The sequence below is a fragment of the Phaseolus vulgaris genome, chromosome 4, assembly GCF_000499845.2.
Source record: "Phaseolus vulgaris cultivar G19833 chromosome 4, P. vulgaris v2.0, whole genome shotgun sequence".
Taxonomy (NCBI): Eukaryota; Viridiplantae; Streptophyta; class Magnoliopsida; order Fabales; family Fabaceae; genus Phaseolus; species Phaseolus vulgaris.
This window is the reverse complement of record NC_023756.2, coordinates 28,351,342-28,369,732: the sequence shown is the minus strand read 5'-3', so window position 1 is coordinate 28,369,732 and position 18,391 is coordinate 28,351,342. Positions and strand designations below refer to the sequence as shown.

At 32.2% G+C, this 18,391-nt stretch overlaps 2 protein-coding genes across 4 annotated transcripts; one reads left to right on the top strand and one right to left on the bottom strand.

Annotated features, from left to right (window-relative positions):
• Window positions 1-4,339: 4,339 nt before the first annotated feature.
• Window positions 4,340-7,627, top strand: LOC137837506 (adenylate kinase isoenzyme 6 homolog). 2 transcript variants are annotated; one of them, XM_068646511.1, is made up of 4 exons: window positions 4,340-4,517; window positions 5,809-6,018; window positions 6,994-7,139; window positions 7,228-7,627. In XM_068646511.1, exons 2-4 carry the CDS (start codon window positions 5,818-5,820, stop codon window positions 7,418-7,420), a joined length of 540 nt encoding a protein of 179 aa, XP_068502612.1. In that variant the 5' UTR covers window positions 4,340-4,517; window positions 5,809-5,817; the 3' UTR covers window positions 7,421-7,627. The 2 variants fall into 2 exon arrangements, with proteins under 2 accessions (XP_068502612.1, XP_068502614.1); XM_068646513.1 differs by having other exon boundaries at window positions 4,386-4,517; window positions 5,816-6,018.
• A 2,060-nt stretch (window positions 7,628-9,687) lies between these two features.
• On the bottom strand, window positions 9,688-18,049 carry LOC137837505 (somatic embryogenesis receptor kinase 2-like). Of its 2 annotated transcripts, XM_068646510.1 has the most exons (12): window positions 17,523-17,861; window positions 16,734-16,866; window positions 16,555-16,626; window positions 15,375-15,456; window positions 14,878-15,021; window positions 13,799-13,870; window positions 13,632-13,703; window positions 13,434-13,546; window positions 12,782-12,913; window positions 12,359-12,700; window positions 11,036-11,430; window positions 9,688-10,290 (listed from the first exon to the last, which is right to left on the bottom strand). In XM_068646510.1, exons 3-12 carry the CDS (start codon window positions 16,613-16,615, stop codon window positions 9,976-9,978), a joined length of 1,728 nt encoding a protein of 575 aa, XP_068502611.1. In that variant the 5' UTR covers window positions 16,616-16,626; window positions 16,734-16,866; window positions 17,523-17,861; the 3' UTR covers window positions 9,688-9,975. The 2 variants fall into 2 exon arrangements, with proteins under 2 accessions (XP_068502611.1, XP_068502610.1); XM_068646509.1 differs by lacking the exon at window positions 15,375-15,456 and having other exon boundaries at window positions 17,523-18,049.
• Window positions 18,050-18,391: the final 342 nt, after the last annotated feature.

The following is an 18,391-nucleotide window of genomic DNA, read 5'->3' as shown; positions in this document are numbered from 1 at the left end:
ATATATTTAGAATTTTGAATCAAATTTTGGTTTAAAAATCATAAGAATTTGTATTTATTTAGGATTTAGGATTTTGAAAATCGTAGAAAGAAAGACAAAGTTTTGCAGTGTGGAAGTGACGTTCTGCAGTGTACATAATCGCCGTTTGTGGGAGTGGCGTTCTGCAGTGTACATAGTCGCCGCAAGAAGCACATCGCCAGAAAAATTTAGTTAATTTGGATTCTTTTTTAAGAATGACATTAAATTTTTTGGGACATATATAAAAACTTAGAAATTTTATTAATTTTAGATTTTTATTCAAGAATGACATTAAATATTTTAGGATATGGATATATTTAGAATTTTGAATCATATTTTGGTTTAAAAATCCTAACAATTTTTATTTATTTAGGATTTTGAAAATCTTAGAAAGAAAGACAAAGTTTTTAATAATTCAATTGCCATTAATAAAAATATATAAATACCTTTTTTAAATCTTAAGAAGTGGCGTTCTGCAGTATACATGGTCGTCGTTTGTGGAGGTGGCGTTCTGCAGTGTACATAGTCGCTGTTTGTGGAAGTGGCGTTCTGCAGTGTACATAATCGGTTGACGCCAGGTTGGTGTCATCGCCATGTTGGATAACGGAAGATCAGGTGGTCTGGCATCGCCGTAAGAAGCACATCGCCGGAAAATAAATAATTTATTTGAAAAATAAATAATTTATTTATAACTTTTGAAAAACATATAAATTTAGTTAATTTGGATTTTCATTTAAGAATGACATTAAATTTTTTGGGACATATATAAAAACTTAGAAATTTTATTAATTTTAAATTTTTATTCAAGAATGACATTAAATATTTTAGGATATGGATATATTTAGAATTTTGAATCAAATTTTGGTTTAAAAATCATAAGATTTTGTATTTATTTAGGATTTTGAAAATCTTAGAAAGAAAGACAAAGTTTTGCAGTGTGGAAGTGGCGTTCTGCAGTGTACATAGTCGCCGCAAGAAGCACATTGCCGGTTAAATTTAGTTAATTTGGATTTTTATTTAAGAATGACATTAAATTTTTTGGGACATATATAAAAACTTAGAAATTTTATTAATTTTAGATTTTTATTCAAGAATGACATTAAATATTTTAGGATATGGATATATTTAGAATTTTGAATCCCATTTTGGTTTAAAAATCATAAGATTTTGTATTTATTTAGGATTTTGAAAATCTTAGAAAGAAAGACAAAGTTTTGCAGTGTGGAAGTGGCGTTCTGCAGTGTACATAGTCGTCGTTTGTGGTAGTGCGTTCTGCTGTGTACATAATCGGTTGACGCCAGGTTGGTGTCATCGCCATGTTGGATAACGGAAGATCAGGTGGTCTGGCATCGCCGCAAGAAGCACATCGCCGGAAAATAAATAATTTATTTGAAAGATAAATAATTTATTTATAACTTTTGAAAAACATATAAATTTAGTTAATTTGGATTTTCATTTAAGAATGACATTAAATTTTTTGGGACATATATAAAAACTTAGAAATTTTATTAATTTTAAATTTTTATTCAAGAATGACATTAAATATTTTAGGATATGGATATATTTAGAATTTTGAATCAAATTTTGGTTTAAAAATCATAAGAATTTGTATTTATTTAGGATTTAGGATTTTGAAAATCTTAGAAAGAAAGACAAAGTTTTGCAGTGTGGAAGTGACGTTCTGCAGTGTACATAATCGCCGTTTGTGGGAGTGGCGTTCTACAGTGTACATAGTCGCCGCAAGAAGCACATCGCCGGAAAAATTTAGTTAATTTGGATTCTTTTTTAAGAATGACATTAAATTTTTTGGGACATATATAAAAACTTAGAAATTTTATTAATTTTAGATTTTTATTCAAGAATGACATTAAATATTTTAGGATATGGATATATTTAGAATTTTGAATCATATTTTGGTTTAAAAATCATAACAATTTTTATTTATTTAGGATTTTGAAAATCTTAGAAAGAAAGACAAAGTTTTTAATAATTCAATTGCCATTAATAAAAATATATAAATACCTTTTTTAAATCATAAGAAGTGACGTTCTGCAGTGTACATGGTCGCCGTTTGTGGAGGTGGCGTTGTGCAGTGTACATAGTCGTCGTTTGTGGAAGTGGCGTTCTGCAGTGTACATAATCGGTTGACGCCGGATTGGTGTCATCGCCATGTTGGATAACGGAAGATCAGGTGGTCTGGCATCGCCGCAAGAAGCACATCGCCGGAAAATAAATAATTTATTTGAAAAATAAATAATTTATTTATAACTTTTGAAAAACATATAAATTTAGATAATTTGGATTTTTATTTAAGAATGACATTAAATTTTTTGGGACATATATAAAAACTTAGAAATTTTATTAATTTTAGATTTTTATTCAAGAATGACATTAAATATTTTAGGATATGTTTATATTTAGAATTTTGAATCAAATTTTGGTTTAAAAATCATAAGATTTTGTATTTATTTAGGATTTTGAAAATCTTAGAAAGAAAGACAAAGTTTTGCAGTGTGGAAGTGGCGTTCTGCAGTGTACATAGTCGCCGTTTGTGGAAGTGGCGTTCTGCAGTGTACATAGTCGCCGTAAGAAGCACATCGCCGGAAAAATTTATTTAATTTGTATTCTTATTTAAGAATGACATTAAATTTTTTGGGACATATATAAAAACATAGAAATTTTATTAATTTTAGATTTTTATTCAAGAATGACATTAAATATTTTAGGATACGGATATATTTAGAATATTGAATCAAATTTTGGTTTAAAAATCATAAGAATTTGTATTTATTTAGGATTTAGGATTTTGAAAATCTTAGAAAGAAAGACAAATTTTTGCAGTGTGGAAGTGTCGTTCTGCAGTGTACATAGTCGCCGTTTGTGAAAGTGGTGTTCTGCAGTGTACATAGTCGCCGCAAGAAGCACATCGCCGGAAAAATTTAGTTAATTTGGATTCTTATTTAAGAATGACATTAAATTTTTTGGGACATATATAAAAACTTAGAAATTTTATTAATTTTAGATTTTTATTCAAGAATGACATTAAATATTTGAGGATATGGATATATTTAGAATTTTGAATCAAATTTTGGTTTAAAAATCATAAGAATTTGTATTTATTTAGGATTTTGAAAATCTTAGAAAGAAATTCAAAGTTTTTAATAATTCAATTGCCATTAATAAAAATATATAAATACCTTTTTTAAATCATAAGAAGTGGCGTTCTGCAGTGTACATGGTCGCCGTTTGTGGAGGTGACGTTCTGCACTGTTCATAGTCACCGTTTGTGGAAGTGGTGTTTTGCAGTGTACATAATCGGTTGACGCCAGGTTGGTGTCATCGCCATGTTGGATAACGGAAGATCAGGTGGTCTGGCATCGCCGCAAGAAGAACATTGCCGGAAAATAAATAATTTATTTAAAAAATAAATAATTTATTTGTAACTTTTGAAAAACATATAAATTTAGTTAATTTGGATTTTTATTTAAGAATGACATTAAATTTTTTGGGACATATATAAAAACTTAGAAATTTTATTAATTTTAGATTTTTATTCAAGAATGACATTAAATATTTTAGGATATGGATATATTTAGAATTTTGAATCAAATTTTGGTTTAAAAATCATAAGATTTTGTATTTATTTAGGATTTTGAAAATCTTAGAAAGAAAGACAAAGTTTTGCAGTGTGGAAGTGGCGTTCTGCAGTGTACATAGTCGCCGTAAGAAGCACATCGCCGGAAAAATTTAGTTAATTTGGATTTTTATTTAAGAATGACATTAAATTTTTTGGGACATATATAAAAACTTAGAAATTTTATTAATTTTAGATTTTTATTCAAGAATGACATTAAATATTTTAGGATATGGATATATTTAGAATTTTGAATCAAATTTTGGTTTAAAAATCATAAGATTTTGTATTTATTTAGGATTTTGAAAATCTTAGAAAGAAAGACAAAGTTTTGCAGTGTGGAAGTGGCGTTCTGCAGTGTACAAAGTTTTTATAAATTTTCATAACATCAATATAGAAGAGGTGAGATTAAAATTACAACATTTGCTAATAATTGCCTACAACTCTTCATGATACTAATACAACAACTTTTATGCACCCACAACAATTATGATATTATTATCAACAGAAATTACAATCCATGCTACAAATTCAGATGATACAATACTTCAAATGGTGCTGCATAGGATAAATAAAAATAAGTTAGGACAAATAAAAATAAGTTTTCAGTTGAAGTTGGAAAAACAAAGATTTTCTCAAAGATATTCTAACATTTTTAATTTTTTTTAACTTACAAAAAGACACTTTGTAGCATTTTCAATATTTTATTAGTTAAAATTTGAGAAGGGTATTTTCTGAATAAGAGTTGTAAGAACAAGAACGCTGTTCATCAAATCTGAAGCTGAACCTAACCTAGCAGAGCAGACACAGTACCCAGCGGAAGCTGCCGCTGCGACGTCGTTTCGATTCAATCCCTAACACTTCCGTATGTTCATCATCGTTCACACTTTACGAACAATTCACGACTGATTCATGAAGCGTCTTGCTAGAGTAGAATTGTTTTTGAGAACCACGGTTTTTGTGATTTTTTCGAATTGTTGTATGCATCAAAATTCTGTTTGAATGAATGATTTCTGTTAAGTTCGTTATGGTGTTTATCGGATAGTGTGAAAAAATCTCATTGTGAAATGTTGAGTTAATGTAAATTCAATAATGTGCTGCAGAGCTATAGATACGTATTATGCGGCTGTGGTAGGTACAATAGGGATTTCTGTGTATGGTTTATTGAGATAATTCTGTAACTACGTATAGATCCAATTTTTGTTTTTCAATTTTCTTGTGCCAAGGGCCTTTAGGGCATTTTAGTTTAGTTACAGTTATGGGCAAAGTGGTTCTTGCAGGTATATTGATTTTACTTCCTTTATGTGAATTTAAGGATGGTTGTCTTATTTGTCAATTATTGGTGTTGGTGATGAGAAGTTACATGGAATTAATCTATTAGTTTCTTAGCCTATTTGTCAGTCTATTGCCAAGCTATAGAGCACAAAGCATCAACTGAGTTATATATTTTTTTTAAGATTTGAGGCTTTCAAAGGACCAAACTATTAAAAGTTAGTTTAGGTCTACTTGGAAGATGATGTTTGCTGTCATTTATATACTATAAATTTGGTTTACCTCTAATTGATGTGAGATCTCCAATACATCTCTTATAATAGACCCAATAAACTTTCCTAGGTTAGGCTTTGATACCAATTTGAAAATGAATTTACTCTATGATTTTGATTCATATTATTTGTATACAGATACACTTTTCTTATAGTATTCTACTTCTATAAATTAGGACTAAATTAAAGAAGATCTTATACATTATTTTATAAAAATCTATAATTTAGCTAATCAAATATCTTCATCTTAACACACACAACTAGCACCCTTTATGTTTTCAGTGGGTAGACTTTAAATTCCCTTAAAATGACAAGAGAAACTGAAACAGGCCAAATGGGTGAGACATAGTGAGCCGCCTTGCCCTAGCAGGCAGAGAGGCAGAAACTGAACTAACGCAGATAAGGAAAAAAAAGACAATGGTATTACATTAGAGATTGAATTGAAGAATAAATTTGAAAATAACCCTGTACATAAGTGTAGTTTCACTTTCAAAATTGCACCAAAACCTAACAGTTCCTTTTGATGATGATATTTATATTTTCTTGTAACATTTATCAAAAGCCCCGGGACTTTTGCAATGTGAAACAGTGAGTGTTTACTTGGTGCTGTAGGTTGCAGTCATGGTGCAAGAAAATGGTAAGAGGAAGAATCCAAATATTCTGGTGACTGGAACACCAGGGACTGGAAAGACAACCATGTGCACTACTCTAGCCGAAGCCACCCAACTCCGCCACATCAATATTGGAGAATTAGTCAAAGAAAAGAACTTGCATGATGGCTGGGATGATGAGCTTGATTGTTATGTTCTTAATGAAGACTTGGTAAGCTGCCAATTTATGTATTTTCAACCATTTCTGTAGGCTTTTGTTATTTAGCTCCTCTAAAGGAAGGAAACATGTAAAGTGCAAAACTAAGAAAATAGTTTACTCGACATTGATTTAAATTGGCAGGTACTCTTATTTTACTCATCTCAATTGTGAATAGTCTAAAAGATTTTGAAATGTTCTTCTTATAAGTTCATTTTGTTTGAAGGAGGAGGTGTTGATAGTAGGTCAATAGATTCTAAATTATAACTAAATGATGATCCTTGTTAAAACTTGAGGTGGAAGATATATTGAACATTGAATTGGAGACTATCTCTTTGTACGTCATGATTCCATTGGAGCAATTAGCTAAGGTTCATGCTACTTAATGGTACAATATTCCTGGATCAGTTTCTAAAAGCTCTTGGAGATTGCTAACGAGATTGGGGTCCAAGGTACTGAGAAAAGTTGAGACTCTTCTACTCAACTCTTTAGTGAAGGTAACATCCTGAAGTAGGAGTGTTCCAGATCCTACAGTTCATAGACTCCAGTTCTGGAGTAACATATCCTTGCCATTTATTCTGAATCCCCTGATGTGTAATCCCTTTAGCTGTCCTTTATACCTTTCTCTCCTTGATAACAACTCCTGAAATTATTACTACAGTGCATAAATGTGCTGAACTTCCTGTGGTACAAACTGAATCTAATTTTTCTTCTGAATTTTCCTTGAGTTTAGTTGTTTATTTATATTATTGATTATGTACATTTAGTTGTGATTTTTAGGGGCTTTTCATTGCCAAAAGAATATGGAAGCTTCTTTCTTTTCTATTCTTTAGAATAATTGCGTTAATACTTTAGTTTGACGAAAGCCTGGATGTTACGTTGGATCACATGAAGCAATTTTAATACTATCTTCATCATTTACAGTTTCTTGCCATCATGTGTATCTTGCTTGATTTATATAGGTTTTATAATTTCACATGGTTTCTGTAGGTCTGTGATGAACTTGAGGATGCTATGGAAGAAGGGGGAAACATTGTGGATTACCATGGCTGTGATTTCTTTCCTGAGCGATGGTTTGATTGTGTGGTTGTACTTCAAACTGATAACACCATTTTGTATGACCGTTTGAGTAGGAGGTATGAAAACACTTGTTTCTGTTATTGGACGTTGAATTTGCTACTCTATTATTGGCTTCATAATAAACTTTCCCCCTATATGTAACAGGGGTTACAAAGATTCAAAGCTTTCAAACAACATTGAATGTGAAATTTTCCAAGTTCTGCTTGAGGAGGCTAAAGAAAGTTACTCGGAGGAGAAAGTGATTGCATTGAAGAGTGATAATATCGAAGACATTAGTAGAAATGTTGCATCTCTGACAGATTGGGTCAGAAATTGGTCTTTACCCCCACCAGCTTAACAAAATTATAGGAGTAGTTTGTATATACCCATTTTGGCACGAGTGTGGTGAATTGTCATGATGAACTGCTACCTTGAAGCAGATCTGCAGTGTAGCTGAATTCTCTTACAAATTTACTTTATGGGTTTTAAATTTGACAACTGAAAGGACAAATTTGACTGAGTTTTGTGATACTGGGTTTGAATTAGTTCAGGGATGTTTAATTAATCTAGATGCAATTTAGTATCCAGAAGTTGATGCAAAATCCAATAGGTTGATAGAACAAGGTATCCCCTCAACAGTTTGTCAAACACCACTGCCCACTGCCCTATTTTACCATCACTACCACTACCACTTCACCTGCATTGTTCAATGTCATATAAACCAGGCACCATCAAGCTGAGGGGGATCACTTACTAATAGTAATGGATCATAAGCATTCAAATAATCTTTTCACCCTTCTCTATATCTTTAGATTCCACAATTAAGCGCCACCATTTTTCATAATTTAATCACCCTTTTCATTTCATCTAAAAAAAAATAAAATAGTGAAGACCATTTTTGTCCATGGAAGATGAGCGTTAAGTGTTTACTCAGTATATTTAACTAGAGTTTTCTTATCAATAAAAATACATTCTGTTCTTTATTGAGACCCTTCTAAAAACAATTGTTCTATCTTTGTAAATGATGCTTTAATTTTTTTCTTCTTAAATATCCTTAATCAAAATGTTTTTACTAAAGAAACTTCTTAAATATTCAAAATAAATAATATAAAGTTGATCTCTTATAATCTAATTTGATAAACGAATCATTACATATATCAAAATCTCACTCAACTTTAGAATATGACAAGGATAAATAAATAAAAATTATTGAGCCATTATTATTTTTAACTAAATTTCTTTAAAGGGTGTAAATTAGTTAAAAGGTTCTTATGAATATTAATTTAAAGTGAACTTAAATTTAAATTCAATTATTATACGTAATAATATTTATTGCTTTAATAGATAACTTTTTTTATTCTTAAAGTTGAGTTAGCTGGAGAAACGAGTAAGACATTTTGAGCAACTTTGAATGTAGAACTCTAATGAAAAAGTTGCTTCATAATTTTAAATTAAGATTTGTCAATTTAATTTTTTTAACATTATTTCATTTTTATTATTCATATTTTAAATCAGATTAATTGATTCTAAAAATCATATTCAATATAAAGCTTATGAAACCAAACTAGTGACCAAAAATATAAGAACGGTTTCATGAAAAGGTACAAGTTTTTTTTTTAATTTTTTAAGAAATTGATTAATGGTGGATAAAATAGTAAGAAGGTTGATTAGTGATTCTTAATTATTCCGGCTAAGCAAGTTAGTTCACTTTTCAAAACTCCAGATAAAATGTTCTTTGTCCTTAATTATAAAAAAACATTTTAAAATTTTCTTATACCTTTATATGAACCAGTCTTCTAATTGTTCATCACATTAATTACCTTTTGAATCAAAATATATTTAATTATTATAGTTCATAAATGTTATATGTTACGAATTGTATCTATTTTGTTTTAAAAAATTGAAACTCCTATTCTATACATTATTTATTTAATAATTTTGAAAATATTATAATTTCATAAAATTCAACATAATATATATAATTTTGACATACATATAAATAAAGACGGAATAATAAATATAATTTTGATATACCAAATATAAAGATTTATTATAAAATAATTAGAAATCACTCAAATAACAAATTATTAAAAGTACCATTTTCAAGTACATGATAAAGTAAAAAAACCTTTACTTATTAAATTGAAACTGATAAGATATAACTAATCAAAATAATCACGAACCTACAAATGATAACAGAAAACATAACACACTGCCAACAACATTAATCAGCATCATTCAATAAAAAAATGTGCCATAGACATGAAGCAAATATACAATAATTGATCAATAATCACGAAAAGAATTAAGGGTACAGTACAAGGACACAGTATTAAAAATAGTGATAAAAATATAATATAACAAGGTAAAATAAAGAATTGAGCAAGTACAAAATAAAATAAAAGGGGTGCAGAAAAACAAGTACATAAATACAATGAATGAAGCATTACATTTTAAAACAAGAAAAACTTGATGCATGGTAATGATGAAGCAATAATCATGACAAACAAACCCAAATTTGAAAGACAGTAAGCACTTGTCAAGACAAAGGATCCATGCAAATTGGACACCTTGCTCATGAGGGTGCACGGATAGTTTGCTACCACACAACTTTACAAAACATCATCATCAAAATTATGAAGTAAAATTTGCAGAATATAGAAAAGTATGAAGATAGTGTACAGAGTTGTGCTGCAATTGTTTAATCTAAGTAAACTTTACTTCATCAAACTGCAGCAGAAGCAGGTGATAGACATTTGTAAGTCAAGAAAGCAAGCCGTATGCACAAACATAAATGAATACAATGCAGTGGACTAGACTTAACAGGAAGGAATAAGAGTAAAGAAAACTTCTGTAGTTGAAAAAATGTCAAATAATTCTATTTTCTCCCTTTAACTTACTATTGTGCCAGAGTTACCTTGGACCAGATAACTCAACTGCATGTAGATTTTCAGTTGAGTCAACAATCCAATCAGAACTGGGATGAGGGGCGAGCTCCACTTCCTGACGCAGAACCTCCACCTTTTGCCACTCGTCCCATCTTTCTGCCAAACCGTCACCTTCAAGCATTCGCACCACTTCCGACATCTTAGGCCGGTCCATAGGGAAACCTTGTGTGCAAAGCAGTGCAACCTGAATTAACTGTTCTACCTCAGCATCTATGTAATTGTTATGGAGATCAGGGTCAACAAGCATTTCTAGCTTCTTTTCCTTCAAGAGTCCTTTAACCTAAGAACATACTCAGCTGTGTCAGATTTGGACATGACATTACTATAAAAAAGTATGCATTTAGAGACGTAAGGAATAGGTGCTCAACTATGAAATTCCTGTCCACAGGTAACATGGACTATAATTTAACAGTTGTGATTGTTTCATGGAAGATCATGACTCACCGTTCGAATAAGTACATGTCAATGTACAACATCATGCTAATCCTTCTTTTCCAATTAGAGGTATAGCCTATTATTTTCCCTTCTTTTCCAATTAGAGGTATAGCCTATTTTTTTCTTCCCTAAATCAGATCACGCTAAATTATAAAGGTAGTAACTATCTTTCAGTACTGACAGCAGCTAATGAATTGGTAACATTAATCTTAGACTAATTTTCTTAGCTTGCACTCAAAAAGTATTATCAGATAGAACTTGCTTTCTCCTGCAAGACCCAGCAGGCCACATTTGATGTCATACATACCACTTTCAATAAAAAAACAACAGTTGAAGTATTTAGAAGCACAAAAAACATTGAAATTAGTAGTGGTGGCAAGGGAAATGGAAAAATTAAAATGGAAAAATTGAAATATGTTCCGCATTCTACTATCTGCAGGCATGAATCATGATTACTGTTCCTGTGCCACCCTTATCCGTAGTAATGAAGGAAGGAAAAAAAACACTTTTAAGGGTTGAATGAATGAAACTCAACAGTAAACATAAATGTAATTAACAAACATAAGGATAGGCTTTTACAGTCAACATACCCAATCCAGCAACATAACATCATCATCATTTGCAAGACGAGCTAAGTCAAAAGCCCTTTGTCCAGTGATCAGCTCCAGAAGCATTATACCATACCCAAATACGTCAGTTTTCTCTGAAGATTTACCAGTAGATAGGTACTCTGGGGCTATGTGCCCAATTGTGCCTCGTACAGCAGTCGTAACATGGGTGTCCTTGTAGTCCATCAGTTTAGCCAACCCAAAATCCCCAACAACAGCCTCAAACTCCTCATCCAACAATATGTTTGCAGCTTTTACATCACGATGGATAATCTTTGGGTCACAATGATCATGCAAATATGAAAGACCCCTTGATGATCCCAATGCTATTCTTTTTCTTGTTGGCCAATCAAGTGGTTGTTGATGTGCCGGTCGCTCTAGAATAATGCAAATGTAAGATAATGAGACAACACAAATTAGGGAAAGATAATGTAGAGGACTCATGTTTGACATAAATAAAATATAGAACTCAGTTAGTGGCACAAGTTCAGTTGACTTGTGGTTTAAGCCAAGTCCATTTAACTTACTGTAGCATAGAATGTTACTAAACATCATGGGTCTTCCATTGTAGTGAACATACTCAATTTGCATAAATTGGGCTGAGTTTCTTTATCTTATGATTGTACTTTATTTCTCTTTTTTAGTTTTAGTGTATATTTCATACATACTTTCCACATGGAATTGTAAAATCAAGTGCCGAATCATTTTCCAAGCCAAAGGATAAAAAAATCAATTAGTGAAGTTAGTGGTAGTTAACACTTAATCCAAAAATGGGGCCTGAAATTCGGTGCTTTGATGTAGACATGAATAAACAAAAAAGAGAGCTAAAGATAGAGTGGGTTTTTTTTTACTAATTTTACCTTATACCTGACTTTTCTTAACATCATATTAGAGAAATAACTCTTAGGACTTTGGAACTAGAAGTCTCTTTGAAAGCACAGACAAGTAAACTTTTGGCAAACCACATGTGTCTACAAAATTAAACCCTAATTATTAGTATTCTTTCGACATACCAAAGCTGGAGCACTAAAACTATCTATGTCCTTTAATTGCCAGTAGCAACAGCAAGGACTGATAGAATTTGAAAGTTGAGAGGAATAACTGGCAATGACGGTAATCGAGAAAGAAGAGTGCACAACAGTTAAAAAACTAAAAAGTCAAACTGATATTATATGTAAGTTGTTGCCATGCCCTGAAAAACTGAACTCAAAGTCACTAGTATACAAAGCAAAAATAAAGTAAGGTATAAGTCATGTTCTACTTTGTTGCTATGCCAAAGACTGGAGAAAAAAGCAAATGCCATACCTCTTAAGCATGAGGCAACACTTCCATTAGCCATGTAAGGATATACAAGTAGTCTTTCAGTTGTTGTCATACAGAACCCCCGTAAACGGAGGAGATTTCGGTGCACAGCCATGCTGATCATCTCTACTTCAGTCTGAAACTGAAGCTCCCCACCAGGCGTGCGCTCCTCTTTCAATCTTTTCACAGCAACCAGTGAACCATCTGCCAAGCGTCCTTTGTACACCTTACCAAATCCACCCCTTCCAAGAATGTTCTTATTACTAAAAGTATCTGTTGCAACTTGCAGTTCCCTTAGTGAGAACCTCTTAAGCTGCCCAAGATGTACTTCAGGATCTTCTTCAGCTGAATTTAGATGTAAGGAGTCAAACTCCCTCCAAATATTCCACCAATGCACTAATAAATAGAATAGAAGGGAAAGCTCACCAGGTACATCAAAGAAAAATTCTTGTGGTTTCCTTCGACGCCACCATGCAAACGCAATTGCCGGAGCAGCAAATAACAGAGCAGCACCTGCAGCTACTCCTCCAGCTATTGCACCAGTGGCACTATTTCCTCCTGCAATTAGACAGAGGAAATCATGAAAAATAAGTGCTTCTTTTATATTGAGGTTTCCAAGAACACAAAATAACTGTAAACATGTAGCATAAATAGGGATTGAACCTATTAAAATGTATGACTGACCAGTGACTGGATAATAAAAGAATTTAATCTTCAAAACTTCACAAGACAATAAACAGTAGCAATGGAGAATGAACAATAAGTCTATGTAAATCTATACCAACTCACTAGCATGACAAAATAAAAGCCCTGACGTTCAATGGAATGAAGAAAATGTTAACACTTATAATTAAATTACAATAAACCAAAAATAGAAAAATCAGTACATGGAATATTGGCCAGTCATTATAACCACGTTATAAAAAGTTGAAATAGCCACCATGATGGGTATAGCATGGACTTCAAATTAAAACTCAGGTTAAGAAAAACTAAGAGCAACAGCTATAGAAGTTATGACAAATTTGTATATAACAGTGTTATCTAAATTTTAAAGCTCGAAATGCACAATAAAGACTACCTGGAGCTGAGATTGGGGATGGTGGTACAAAAGGAGGAGGAGGAGAAAATGGAGGTGACCCAGGACATGGGTGCCCAGTGACAGGGCCACATAGATCCAAGTTGTTGGTAAAGCTGCAGGAAGGGCAGTCCATTCAGAAACGTTTGCGGGTCAGAAGAATCACTGAAAGCAAGAATATCTCAAAGCTGAGCAAAATACCTGATGGGAGTGAATAGTGAGAAGGAGCCATTATCAGGAACCACACCTGAGAGACGGTTATTAGAAAAATCCCTACATTTCAAAGTAAATATTGAGAACAAAACATTAGCTTTGCATAAAAACATTGTGAAGATAAATAAACCACATGTTGAGGGAAATTGGCTCACAGCACTTGCAGAGCAGTGACATTAGTCAGTGACATGGGAATAGGACCAGTCAGGCTGTTGTTGTTAAGCCGGCTATCCTTAGACAAACATACCACGAAAACGGTATTAGATCTAATATTCTATAGTGGTTCAAAAAACAAGACACAGATCAACAAGCACAAGGCACCTTATTGAGCTTTTACAGTTCTAGCCTATGAGAAAAATAATAGCAATTTACATCCAAGTAATATAGTTTTCAGATTCAAGTTAATCCTTTTAAATATTTTTAAAGAAACAAGCAAGAAAAATTAAAAAAAAAATGTATTCACAAATGGAGAGTCAAGTGCACATGATTTAATTAACGATAATCAAATGTTATGTACTGGGAGGGATGAAGGAACAATTAGGAATGCAATGCTCCCTGAACGATTAACTTATCTAATTTTAACCTAGCATTTCAGTAAGCATTTTGAACCAAGAATGACACCTTTGGTTTAATTAATGATTACTTTACTTTTCATTGGCTTAAACTGTCAACTCTACTTTGAAAGACATATCTGTAATAGTTCCTAATTGGTTAACGGTGTAAAAATCTTAACAGTATCAATGTATGACATTAAATTATTATTAATAGCCAGAACACATGCACCCCAGTGCCAGTATATCTACACATCTATTATATTAAAATAATAAAACTTAAAAAAAAATTATGTGGTGCTTATTTTTAAGTGGAGAAGTTATGTAGTTACTTTTGAGAAAAGACATTGTGCAGTTACATATTTCATTAAATAAGGAAATTATTTTTATTTACTAAAGGATAAAATTGTCAGCTACAAAAAGGTGCGGAACATAGTGGTATAGATAGCCCCTAAAAAAAATTTATTGCCAAGGCGCTTCAGCATATTCATCTTTTCATTTACACTGATGGGAGTCATTCATAAATCATAATGCAAACCAAATATACTGATGATAGATAATGGAATTCAGAAAAAATATGCTTAAAAAATTCCACAATATATATATATATATATATATATATATATATATATACACACACACACATACATAAAACAAATCATCCCAACAATAAGTATACTCACAGGAAACGCAATTTTGACAACTTGCCCAATGACTCTGGGATAGGTCCACTGAAGTAGTTTAGATACAAATCCAAGCTCACCAAATTAGTAAGATTCCCCAGGTCGCTTGGAATTGGTCCACTAATGTTATTGCTATAAAGTTCCCTATTATGAAAAAAAAAATTACATGAAATAATATGAACATATCAGATATCCAAATTAATACTCTGTAAATTAGAATCTAGCTAAATCTTTTTAACAATTTCATTAAAATTTTATCACTAACTGCTAGGCTATTGCTATCATTCATTAAGAGTTATACAACTTTCAAAGTTAAAAGTTTCATTTAAAAAGTATTTAATGCAGATTCTCTGTTTTCTTCAGGAATACAACAGATGAACAAACAAGTATGGGAAATTTCTCTTGTAGATGAACTCTTAATAGGCTTTTTTTCAAATATATTAGAACATTTAGAATAAGATCCACACAATCCCAAAACACAAGAGGCCTTGGATTACCTCTTTAAGAAACTTCTGACCAAGTCAAATGCAACTGCTGAATCTCTCACAAACTCAAATAGATAGCAAAACCAAAGAGAACCTATGCACAATTATAATGCTAGTCAAACCACCCTTAGCCAAAACCATTTTCAATTTAGATAGTTTCTCAATAATCCAAAGCCAACAGTGTATAGACAAATATAAACTAGAACATTCTCAAGAGTCAAGATAACCCTCAATTCCCCCTTCCCTCCTAACATAAAAGTATGAAGAAACAAATTGTTCTGCTCAGAATCAAAACCAAACAATCACAAAAGCAAAAAGGAGTAAAGGTCCCCCTGAGAGAATCTCATATAAATTAGTGTTACCCCACTCCAAGGTTCTTATTGGCCAGTTACAAAGTGCGAGTAAATAACTCCCTTAATCAGTTGTATTCTGTTAGTTTGTTATAACTGCCATTGATTTCTCTTAATCACTCAGTTATAGCTGTCATTGTCAGGTTGATATATATATATAACTAACTTAGTCAGTTAGATGAGCTTCTCTAGACTAATATAGTAGCCGAAAACAGAAGCTCATTTTCTTGTTCAGACTATGATAATCAATACAAAGTTTTCTTTTCTCTATTTTTTTCTCAGTTATCATCTTAATATGGTTTCAGAGCCAGATTTCTCTAGGCAGAAGTTCATTACTTGTACAAACTCAGACGACCAATACAAAGGCTTTTCATATTATCTTTAATGGTACAAATATTAAGGGCTCAGATGCATTAGATAAAGTCACCAGTTACAGAAAATATTATAATTATTTTGAATAATAAACTAAATAACAATAATAAAATGCACCTATATAGTTCAGTATCTTATAAAACCTTACCACCTAAAGTCTGCATTGAAAAAACTGAATGAAATGCTATAGATAGGACATCTTCAAAAAGTGACGATAGACTATGTATCCATAAAATTGGAGATTTGATTACAAACATTGCCCATGACGACAGTCTTAAATACTATACTCTTTTGCTCTACATTATTGGAAAACCTTTCCTATGATAGTATTGAAATAGAAAATTAAACTGGCAAATAAAATATTCACAAAAAAGGAAACAAAATATGGTCATCCATTAACCAAGTTCATAAAAATATTATAAAAGGAGAACTAAAATATTGAAACACCAAAGGATGAGAGTATAACATACAAATACTGTAAGTTTTTGAGCTGGCCAAGCTGTGGAACAAGTTGACCAGACAAAGCAGCATTTCCCAGATCACTGATATTAGCATAGGAAATAAAAACACGTTAAAAAAGGATGAAATCAGGCTGTAAAAATACAGAACAAACATAAATGCTACAGATATCAGGGGGCAAACAGCTTACACTCTAATGACACTATTGTCGTTGTTGCATGTTACATGAAACCACGTGCATGGATTCACCAATGTAGGGTCCCAACTTTGCAAAACATTGTTAGGATCCTGTAAATTTGTCCTCAGGTTATGTAAGGCGTCACCTGTTTCATAATACAAGGACAAAAGATCAGGTGCTTTAAAGATTATCAACTCCAAAAATATTTGCTAGACACTGCATCTAACAAAACAACACCCTTTTTGATTGGATTGAGCAATACACCCCCCACCCCCCAACACACACAAACTGAGAGAGAAAAAAATAAATAAAAGAAAAAAAAAGTTCAGCAGTAGTTGAAGTATGTGAATCAGAACATTAGAATCAGGTCCCTATTAGACAAACAAGTACAAACAATTGAGGGACAATAATGAACACTGTTCATATTCCCTATGAGTGATCACTCAACACTTCGTTTATATTCCTTACTAAGGGATTTTAATAGAATCTTGTGGATACACAGAGGAAATGCATTGTCATCAAATGTTCTTTAACACAAAACCCATAAGGCTATTGGGACAAAAACAGTAGATAAAATATCTCTCAGGACGTTTGTACCCAAAACAAACTATGATCCCATCAAAACCATTCCAGCACTTAACATTGCACAACCACTAGACAAAAAGCATAACACAAACAATGAAACACCAACCAAAAGTTCAACCCAGTTATCTAACTCAAACACAACCAAAGCTTAAACTCCTCAGTAAATGAGCCACAAAGTAAAAAGAGCTTCAACACTCCCAAAAAAAAAATACAAACCTTCCATGTTAGCAGAAACCAAGCACAATGGGTGAACTAAGAACACCCACCAGAAGAAAACAAAACCCCACAACTCTCTCTCCATCAAAAACTAAGTCACCAGAACAAACCTCAGATCCAAATGGTAGCTCACCCCCCAACACACCATCACAAAACACCAACAACCCAAAATGCCATAAAACCCTAACCCCCAAAAAATCTCACATGCAAGTAACCACCATTACCAACCATCAGCACACCCAGAACCCGATCCCATCAAAACCAACCTTTTCAAAAACCACCTCCCAAAAAATCAAAACCCAAAATCATAACATTTTCCCACATTCTTCTTCTTTTTCCAAAAAAACAAAAATAATAAACTTTGCTTTTAACTTTTTCTCTCTTTGCTTATGAAAGAGCACACTTTATTTTTAATTTTTAATTGATTTCTGTTTTCTCTCTGTGTATTTATTTATGGTGAAGCGTGGTGAGTGTATTTGAGTGAAGCGTGGTGAGTGTGAGAAATGAGTGAGTGAGACTGCCCGAACGGTGCTGCCCGCTGCCCGAATCCAGTCAAAACGCCTTCGCGCTATATCGCGGAAAGCGACATGAGGCAAAACCCCTCCGTTTTGGGGTCAAAGAGCGTGTGACTTTTGTGGGTCCCACACCTCTCGTTTTTATTATGCTTTCACAATATCTTTAATATTCCTATATAATAATAATAATAATAATAAATTCTTCTTCTTATTATTATTATCATTATAATATATATCGATATATATTATATTATACTACATGTGATTATTGATTACAGTGACTTCTCTTTGACTCTTGGGGTTGATAATTTAGTTTACTGTTTTTTATTTGAACTAGCTTTTTTATTTTTCTTT

Excerpts from the sequence above, each read along its gene's own strand:
- LOC137837506 (XM_068646511.1), top strand. The coding sequence starts at position 5,818 with ATGGTGCAAGAAAATGGTAAGAGGAAGAATCCAAATATTCTGGTGACT. Across the intron at positions 6,019-6,993 it reads ATGTTCTTAATGAAGACTTG|GTCTGTGATGAACTTGAGGA; the intron begins GTAAGCTGCCAA and ends TGGTTTCTGTAG. Across the intron at positions 7,140-7,227 it reads TATGACCGTTTGAGTAGGAG|GGGTTACAAAGATTCAAAGC; the intron begins GTATGAAAACAC and ends TATATGTAACAG.
- LOC137837505 (XM_068646509.1), bottom strand. The coding sequence starts at position 17,607 with ATGGAGAGAGAGTTGTGGGGTTTTGTTTTCTTCTGGTGGGTGTTCTTA. Across the intron at positions 13,547-13,631 it reads TCACTATTCACTCCCATCAG|CTTTACCAACAACTTGGATC; the intron begins GTATTTTGCTCA and ends CCCTTCCTGCAG. Across the intron at positions 10,291-11,035 it reads ATGTTATGTTGCTGGATTGG|GTTAAAGGACTCTTGAAGGA; the intron begins GTATGTTGACTG and ends GTATGTTCTTAG.